Source organism: Oryzias latipes, chromosome 5, assembly GCF_053564925.1.
Source record: "Oryzias latipes strain Hd-rR chromosome 5, Olatipes_Hd-rR_3.1".
Classification (NCBI taxonomy): Eukaryota; Metazoa; Chordata; class Actinopteri; order Beloniformes; family Adrianichthyidae; genus Oryzias; species Oryzias latipes.
Window position 1 is genome coordinate 22,293,515 of NC_136241.1, and position 9,165 is coordinate 22,302,679.

Consider the following 9,165-nt stretch of genomic DNA (forward strand, 5'->3'; position numbering starts at 1 on the left):
GATTGTGATAATTGACATTAATATTTATCATTTCATTAATTAAACAAAGATCTGAGTAGTTCCTGTTATGGTTTAATGTCATTAGGCAGTCTCGCCTCCACCACCAAAGGTCTTCAAATGTAAATGAACTGGAAAATAAAGATTTATTTTCTTTTTATATTATAAAAAAAAGTCTTTACTTGTCATACAATTTCAAAGTGCAGAATTAAATGTGTATTTTTTTTTTTACTATAAACATTATAGGAAATGGCCACTTACCTCAGCTGGTCATTAAGGCAGCATTCACTCTGGCAGGTTTGACTCTGGTTTGGTCCAAAGATGGTTTCCTCTAGAAGTCCTTATGGTTTTGAAGGTGTTAGAGCTCACCTTCTTCCTGCTCTTTGTACCCAACCTGATCAGAGTTTGTTCAGACAACAGCTCCCTCAAATGAGCAGTTGTTGAAACTCCATGATCAGGAAGGTTGCCCTTTGTTTCCATGCTGAGAGAGAAATTAGAGAAAATATATTTAAATTAACCAACACACAATTTTAACTAAGCTATGTAGTCAAATAAAAGAGGCGAAACTATATGAAATATTCAGTAAGTTTAGTTTACTTATTTCAAACATATTGTGAAAATATAATATGTGAATGTATATATTTACTGATAAATACAATCAGTCATTGAAAAGAGTCTTTATTTGACAGAACCTAAGAATGATAAACATGTTTGGCAGGGAGATAGGCAGATAATATCAATCTGTTTGAAGGTTTATCAGCGTGGCATTATCACATCATAATAAATAGATGAATAATAATTCATTTTAGTCATCTTGGGGCTCAGACATCAACAGTAAAAAGTGACCACATTACTATGATCCATCAAATTCAATGCATTAACATTTAACGTTTTGGTTCTTCTCACTAAACCGATGCTGCATTTCTATGTGGAAGACTTTAGATGCTGCTTTGTTGAATGTTTTAGGTGATGTTTTATAGCTTTGAAAACTGTCTTCAATATGTATCACTTCAAAATAAAGATCTGAGTAGTTTATGTTATGGTTTAAATTCATTTGCTCCACCACTGTCAGATGTAAAAGAAGATTTGCCAAAGATCTTTAGCAAATCTTTATTCCTGTCAGCTATTAGACTGCACAACACCTTTGACATTAGACAATAAATATTGTTGTTCTTCATTGTATTTTTTGCACGGCTGATTATCTATCCGTTTTTATTAATCGAGATACGGTAACAAGGTCATTTCCCCTTTGTGGGATCAATAAAGTTTTGTTCTATTTGGTGTGTTGGCTCACATTTTTAGTGTTCTTGCTATTCTTTGAATTCTAAAAAGGAACATCTCTGCTCTTTGTCATCCAGAATGCTGCCTCATGTCTGCGCGAAGGCTCATCAGAGCTTCTGTGCTTCAACCCTTAAGAGACTTCTGAACCTGGCGTAGATGACAGTGAGATCTATACTCCATTTTCAGTGAGGACCAAATTAATACATGCATGTATTTCTTTAATCAAAATTTTGGATGTGAAGAAAGTGCAACGATGTGGAATGTAGCAGGTGGGTGCCCTCAGGTGCTTTTCTCCAGGTTTGTTGTGGCATTTTTTGTGTGAATAAACATATTTTAGATTAAGCTGAATGTGAAAAAAGAGGTCCTGGGAATTAGGTCAAATTCTGAATATGGATTTAAAGAGCTCCAAACGTGAGCCCAGCCGCACCCCCATGACTGCAGAGGAGCTCTTGGGCCTGGAGCTACAGAGCGCTTGGAGGGAGGTCAGAAGGGAGTGAGGGTAACAGCCGATCAGCGATGACCTCCCCTGGCGGTTCCCAGCAGCCCCACACTCCCCCTTCCAACCACGAAGCTCCTTCTCCGGACCACCTTGCCCTTGATTCAGGCAGACTTGTCTGGGAAGGAGATTCTGGATTCTGCAGCAGCTCTGTGAGATTCTGGAGCCGTCCCCTTCGAGCTTCCCTCTGATCCCTTGAGCTGATGCTTTCAGGACTTTCTGGTTCTGCTTTTCAAACGAATCGGGGTCAAGGACAGCATTTTCCTCCACAAACATGTCAAACGGGTTTATTATGAGGAATGCGTCGAATCCTGGCGTTCCCAAACCCCATTCTTTTCCTTCCATCTCTGTCCTCTCAGCTGCTGCTCATTGAAGGAAAGGAATAAAGCAGAGAGTGAGGAGAAGCCACTGCTCATTAACCCCTCAGCACTTCACAATGAATCCTGGAGGCTCTTTGTACCGGGGGCTTCCCTAACGAAGGGCGGGGGCCGGGATGGGGTGCTCTTTAAAGTTCCCGAGCACAATGTCTCAGTATTTATTTTCAGTGTGTGAGCATACAGAGCAGCAAGCACAATAAGCTGCAGGGACTTAGAAACCCCCAGAAAGAGCAAATGTGTTCATGGATGCAGGCAGAAATCCAGGCAGAATTCCAACACTGTGTCTTCTTGAGCTTTTGTGCTGGGATCTGTCACTCTGTCTGAGCGCTTTCTCGCTGTGTTTCTGTCTGAAGAAGGTTGAGTGGATGGAGCAGACTGCAGCCGGCTGAGCCGATGCTCTCTTTAGAGACAAAACATGAAAACACCAGCAGGCCTGTGGTGGAGCGGCCGCTTCTTGTTTAGGCGAGCAGAGATGCCGCTGATCTGATGCCAGCTTCAAAGCCAATAAAGAAAAAGTCTCGCTTCCACATCCAGATGAACCGAAACGCATCCACTCGCTGTTTAGAAAAAAACAAGAAGATCAAACAATGAAATGGTTTCTTTATCAGCAATTTCAGTTGGCTTCCTAAAAATTATTATTATTGTTTTTAGAGATTTTTTTTTGCATTTTTGCTATTAACAATATTAATTTCATAATATTTTTTAATTAAAAACCTATTTTTTCCACCTATTTTGCTTTTCAAATTCTTAAAATCTTTTAAGCTAAAGTTTAGTAGACAATGTGTTAATATGCTTCAGTCCGCTTTAAGTGTGGCTGAGCTTTTTTTAGATTATGTTTAGTTTTCTTTGTTTCTCAAACACAAATGAAAACATGGATTTTGCAGTAAATAAAAGACTCGAATGAGGCCTGAAGTTAAAATCAGAAGCATCAAGTCTGAGCCAATTAATACAGACAAACTACTAAATTAAGATAATATACATATATATATATATATATAGAAAATACACTCATCCTAAAAACTGCAATTCAGATATGAGGACCCCCCCCCCCTCACCCACCCACCCACCCGAATGAGATAAAAGCTGCGGCCCGGGACGCTTTAATTGGACTTTCATGTGGGCAAAACTGGGGGGGGGGGCTGAAGTAAGTTAACATTTGGTAGACTTAATTGGTCCTTTTCTCTCCTTTCTCCCGCGCGGGCCCCTCGCGGCCTCCACAGTTAATCTCCCATTTACAATCAATTCAGCGCGCGAGACAAAGAGTCCGCCGTGCGCCTTTCTTCTCTTCCTGTCTCTTTTGTGGCCGTAAACTGCAGACGAAGACCGCAAATAAAGACGTCCGTATTTTATTTAATGCGCGCTCCCGCTCATTCGGGCCCTGCTGTTGACACTTTCGCGCGCACCTTAATTAACATTAGTGAACGCTTATAGGTAAACGCACGCGGAGAAAATGGCATATCATGAGTGTTGGTTACTGCAGAGTGGATGTATCTACGCCGTAGTCTGCATGCGTGTTTGTCAGATCTGTTTGAGGGGAAAACTAAGACTGCGCGCGCAATACACAGTGACGGAATGCGTGCACGCGCACACACAGGCTGTTTTTAACCTGTTACACTGAGGAGGGAGGGCGACAGCTAAGAACAAACATGTGCAATTTGTGCATTTGTTCTGGATGTTCAATAACAAATGTTGTTTACAGGTTTCACTGCAGAAGAACAGAAGATATCCGACAGGAACTGCGCGCCAAAAGGGAAACATATTTCAGTTTGGCGAAAGAGAACTTTTTTCAGACGCTTAAGCTGTACGAAAAAAAAAGTTAGATTTTCACCCCTCATCATGACCACCCTCACTGAAGGTGAGATGGGTGCTCATCTGCTAATATTAGCCATGCGCGCGGCTGCAGGCCCGCCCGCGCGCTAATTGGCCGTTAATGGAGAGGGCGCCGTTGGAGAGCACGAGGCTGTCACAGTGCGCCGCGCCTGTGTGGATAATGATGTTCACGAGTCGTGCGTGGAATAACGTGCGCCCCATTAGCGCAGAGAGGAGCGGAGGCTCCATCGCCCACCTCCTCCTCCTCCCGCCCTCCGGGAACCGTTAATGTCGTTTGGTCTCGAGGGTCTGTGTTCCGATCGTCTGCGCCATCGACGGAGTCAAGAGCATCTTCTTTAGCCAGATCGTGTCTGTCATTAATGTCGCAAACGCGGCTCCGCGCCGCGTGCGGCACCGCGCAGCTGTCCAGAGGTTTGACCGCGAGGAAGCAGACAGGCCTGTCGCAATGATGACACGTTCGTACGCATGAAAAATGTGTCGCCCACCTGTGAAGATAAAAACGCGAGTTGAAGCGGTTTGACTAATTTCCCGATCCTTTTTATTTACAAATCTGTTTCATTTATGTGACCAATAATTCAGACAATTTATGGATTTAGCAGGTTGTGAATATGGATGGATGGATGGATGGATGGATGGATGGATGGATGTATGGATGGATGGATGGATGGATGGATGGATGGATGGATGGATGGATGGATGGATAGTCTTTAAACAACTTATTTTGTCCCTTAAAGACACATTTTTCCCATGTTGACCCTACAGAATAACCCGTCCGAAACAAAAAACAGCAGCTGAAACACCTCTTTACACAATAATTTATAAATTATTTATTCAGATGAACAATTTTGTGAAATACACAACATGAAATTTCACATTTTAAATAACATTTTTTTTGCTTCTCTAAATTCCATAACCTATTATTTACATGTACTTGGAGAAGGAATCAGCTAAAAAAAAAGTCTGCAGTTTCATCAGGAGCTTCTTCAGCTCTGTCCCTTTTTTTCTTTTTGCAGGGACACCGCCCCCTCCCTCTTATGTGCCCTCAGATCTGCCGATTGCAGCACAGGAGCCGCGTTGAGCTTCAGCCTCAGCTTTGCAGCTCTCTGGAGGCCTCTGATGCGGAAGCAAAGCCGTTGTCGTGCAGCTTTCTGATGTGCTTCTTCAGGTCAAAGTTGCGGCAGAAGCCTTTGCCGCAGGTGGCGCACGTGAAGGGCTTCTTGTCGTTGTGCGTGTGCATGTGGAACGTCAAGTTGTAGACCTGATGGAAGGCCTTGTTGCAGATGGAGCACTTGTACTGCTTCTCTCCGCTGTGCGTCAGCTTGTGGTTCTTGTAGTTTCCTACAAAAGTCAAAGAGAGAAGTTAGAATCGTTGGAGAAACACTGCGCAACTTCACCAGAATAAACTAATGACTTGGTTTGAATTTCTCTTTAAGATCACAAATGCTTCAGAGCTTTCCTCCAGAACCAAGTGACTCTGATCCATTTCACTTCATCAAACCAGCTGATGTTCTGAAACTATCACAGACCAAGCCAGGTCCAAAGTTTAATGAAGGGTCTGGTTTTATATTACTCAATGGATAAATATCTAATTCATGAGAAAAAAATAGATTTTCTTAACATCAAAGTTCTGATCATCAGCGAAGCTGCTGTGACATTTGTGATCTCAAAACTTTCATTATGGAATGTGTTTTATTGTGAAAAATGCAATAACTTCCGACTATTTGATAATTTTAAATATTTCCAATTTACAGCTGGTTCATCGTTTTCACTTGGACTTTTCAATAATTAGATGAAATTAAATTGACTGTAATGTTTCTTGAACAAACGTCTTGTTATTTAGTCAAAACTAACAAGAAATAATTACATTTAGCTATGACAATCAAGTCTAACCCACAGAGTTTGATTAAACCTATTACACCCAACGAGTTTTTTGACCGCTGAGTAAATATAAAAGATTTGTAAGGCTTAAATAGCAGCTATAATTTCCGACATTAAATCCAACAAACGGATAATAAATTATTGTTTAAAAAATCCTTGAATTTTTATTCCTTTTCAAAATAAATTCCGCCATAAATATTTATAGAAAACCCGAAAAACCAACAAATCAAAGTCATCTTCCGCAGAGATGATGTACCTGCAGAGATCTGCGGCGCACGAGCGCTCAGAGTGAACAAAAACCAGTCAACAGAAGCACAATGCAAACAAATGACAAAAACTGGATTTTTTTGGTCCCTTTTCTCTAAATCTTTGAAAAGAACAAAAAAAGTCTAACTCAGCATTTCTGTCTAACCCAGAAATACAGCTGTGTGTTTGTGTTTGTGTGTGTGTGTGTGTGGGGGGGGGGGGGGGGGGGATGTAAGACTTTGTATGCATTATACCGGAAAAAAGTTAAACTCTTTTTTTAAAATCTGAATTTATAAAACACATTATAGCCGTGCGGAGCCCTGCAAGTAATCACGAGGAGATGTCCTCGAACCAGGCAGGTGCCTGCAGGTAACCCGCGCGCGCTCAGCCGCCATCCATGATCACCGGCGTTTACAAAGAAACTTATCCAAACACAACAATATACAACTTGTTGAAGAAGAAAAAAAGAGGCCCTAAAAGTAAATAAATAAAACATATTTTGAGCACAGAAATGCATTTTCTTTTCTATTCTTGTTTTTATTAACAACATCTAAAAAAAATAAAACCTCAATTTAAACTAGCGGAGCTAAAATCAGCAGAATCTCCCCGGTTCTGGTTCTGGCTCACCTTTTTGATGGAATCCTTTACCGCAAAACTCGCACACGAACGGTTTGTAGCCCGCGTGGATCCGCACGTGCGTGTTTAGCGTGGAGCTTCTGTTGAAAGCTTTCCCGCACTGGTTACATTTATGAGGTTTTTCCTGGAGGAAGGAAGGGTAGACACACAATTATAAATCAAAACCAAACAAATAAATGAATGAACTAAAACTTTAAAATGGGACGCGCACGCGCCGCGCACCTGCGTGTGGATGATTTTGTGTCTGCACAGCGTGCTTGCCTGCCGGAAACCTTTCCCGCACACTTTGCAGACGAAGGGGCGCGCGCCGGTGTGCACGGGCATGTGTCTGGTCAGGTTGTAGTGCGCGTTAAAAACCTGCAAAAAGTTTTAAAAAAAAATTCAAAACTGTCCACAAATATTTTGACATCTCCGCAAATACCCAAAACATATTAAATATTTTTGAGAATAAATATATCGAGGAAAATGAAAGACAGAAAGAAAAGAAAAACAACAACATAAATAACGTTGTTTTTTTTTAAATCTCATTAAGACAAAAAAAATCTTGATTAAAAATCCATGATTAAAAATCATGGACGCGCTCGCTGATTTTACCTTTCCGCACACCTCACAGGTAAAGTTTTTGTGTTTTCCGTCCACGCCGCTGCCGCCGCTTAGCCGGCTGTGCGCTTTCACTGCACTCTTCTCGGAGCTCAGGCTCTGGTTCTCCTTCACGATTTGGTCCAGCTGGCCCGGCAGATGCTCTTTGTGCGGGTACTGCGGCGTAGGCAGCTTCTCGGCGCCCACCCCGCTCAGTTTTGCGTTTTCCAGCAGCAGAAGTCTGTGATGCGCCGACAGGGAGGCCTGCGCCTGCGGCCCAGAGAGCCAGTGTCCCGCCAGCAGCTCCGATTGCTGGTACGCGGAGTCCAGGTAGTTGAGGTAGTAGAGCGAGCCGCAGCTGGGCACGGCCACAGCCTGGTGGATGACCTGTGGCTTCACCACCCGGCTGCCCGGCGCCAGCAGCGGCTGCTTCAGGCCGGGCTCCTCTTTGCCGCACATGGCGCAGCCCCCTTTGCATGGAGCAGGTGCGGAGCCGCACAGGGCTCCCCTGAAACTGGCTCTCCACAGGTCCGTGTAGTTCATCAGCGCCTTAGCCTGAAGGTCATAGCTGAAGGGCTGTAGCGGGATCATGCAGGGGATGGGGGAGCAGAGCCCCAACACCTTCTTCCCCTCGGTGCGCTCCTCCGTGCTGCGCCGCGGTTCCACGCTCTTGGCCATGATGCGGTCGATGGAAAAGGCCAGGCTCTTTGGAGGTGCGGCAGGGCCTGTCCTGCCGCAGGACATCACCGTCTCCAGAGAGGCCGAAGTTGCCATGCTGCTTCCGCTGTTCGCAGCCGAAGTCAAAGTGAGTAGGTCCGGGTACCGCTCCAGCTGCCGCGCGTCTCTTCACAGTCCTGAGCTCCCGCAGAACAGACAAGACACGTCACTCTCATGGGCACCGTGCTGAATCTCTGCCTTGCATTTGTATTCAAATGGCCGCCCCCCTCCCCACCGCAGCAGCATCCAGGGGTGATGGGCTAATCCTCATTAAGCAGAGCAGCAGACAGAGGACGCAGCAAATTGCGCAGCCGCCTCTGCGCTGCGCAATTTGAGAAGAAGTTGAGTCAGAGTTGGAGTTCACCTCTTTATGGTCACATGAGCAGGCGGCTGAGTGACACACGCTGACAGGGCCCGCCCCTCCGCGCCGCGGATCCCCTCACATCAGCGGCCCTCACCGCGCTGCCGCTCCGACGCGTCCGCCGTACTCGGACTGTGACCGGTCGTCACAGCCCGCTCCGCCTGCGTGCGCTTTCGTTAAACAGAGTAATCTCAGAGTAATCCCCCCTTCACCACAAGCCGAGAGCGCTCGGAGGTGCAGCCTTCTTGTTTTTGTGTGGAACCGAGAAGGTTCCGCTTCCACCTGTTGAGGCGCGCTGGTCCTCCTCTCAGCTCCACAGAAGCGTCTCGTCAGCGCGTTGAGGAGAAAGAATGACAGCGGCTCCAAAGCTCCACGGGAAGCTGTTTGTGTTTTCAGTCTGAAAGAGAGACGGAAGAAAAAGGAGACGAGGGGAGAAAAGACTTGATGGTCAGAGGAGGGCAGAGAAAGGCCGCAGGGCTGAGGGGGAGTTTCAATCGACGCGCAGCAGACTCTTATCTGCGGGCATTTTTCTCCTTAGTTCACGCGCACGGGTTGGGGATGCGCGTACATGACGCAGGGCAATCTTGAATCTTGAAGAATGCAGCGCGTTTTCCAGACTGAGATCAGAGAGGAACTGGATCAGGCAGAGGCTGCAAAAAACAACGAACCCAGTTAAGATCAGAACAATTTAACAGTTTTGCCAATAAAGAAAACAGCTCAATTCATATCAGACATGTCACTCATATTATGCCGACTCCTCAGTCCCT

General features: G+C 44.9%; 1 protein-coding gene across 1 annotated transcript; it reads right to left on the reverse strand.

Annotated features, from left to right (window-relative positions):
- Positions 1–4,784: 4,784 nt before the first annotated feature.
- On the reverse strand, positions 4,785–8,877 carry fezf2 (FEZ family zinc finger 2). Its single transcript, XM_004068908.5, has 4 exons — positions 7,336–8,877; positions 6,964–7,098; positions 6,733–6,865; positions 4,785–5,319 (listed from the first exon to the last, which is right to left on the reverse strand). The coding sequence occupies exons 1-4, from the start codon at positions 8,092–8,094 to the stop codon at positions 5,069–5,071; spliced, it is 1,278 nt and encodes a 425-aa protein (XP_004068956.1). The 5' UTR covers positions 8,095–8,877; the 3' UTR covers positions 4,785–5,068.
- Between the last annotated feature and the right edge of the window lie 288 nt (positions 8,878–9,165).

What these genes read in the sequence shown, in the direction of transcription:
- fezf2 (XM_004068908.5), bottom strand. Translation starts at nt 8,094, where the DNA reads ATGGCAACTTCGGCCTCTCTGGAGACGGTGATGTCCTGCGGCAGGACA. An exon ending in CCTGTGAGGTGTGCGGAAAG is followed by an intron (nt 7,099 to 7,335) that starts GTAAAATCAGCG and finishes AACTTTTTGCAG; the next exon opens with GTTTTTAACGCGCACTACAA. An exon ending in TAAAGGATTCCATCAAAAAG is followed by an intron (nt 5,320 to 6,732) that starts GTGAGCCAGAAC and finishes TGACTTTTGTAG; the next exon opens with GAAACTACAAGAACCACAAG.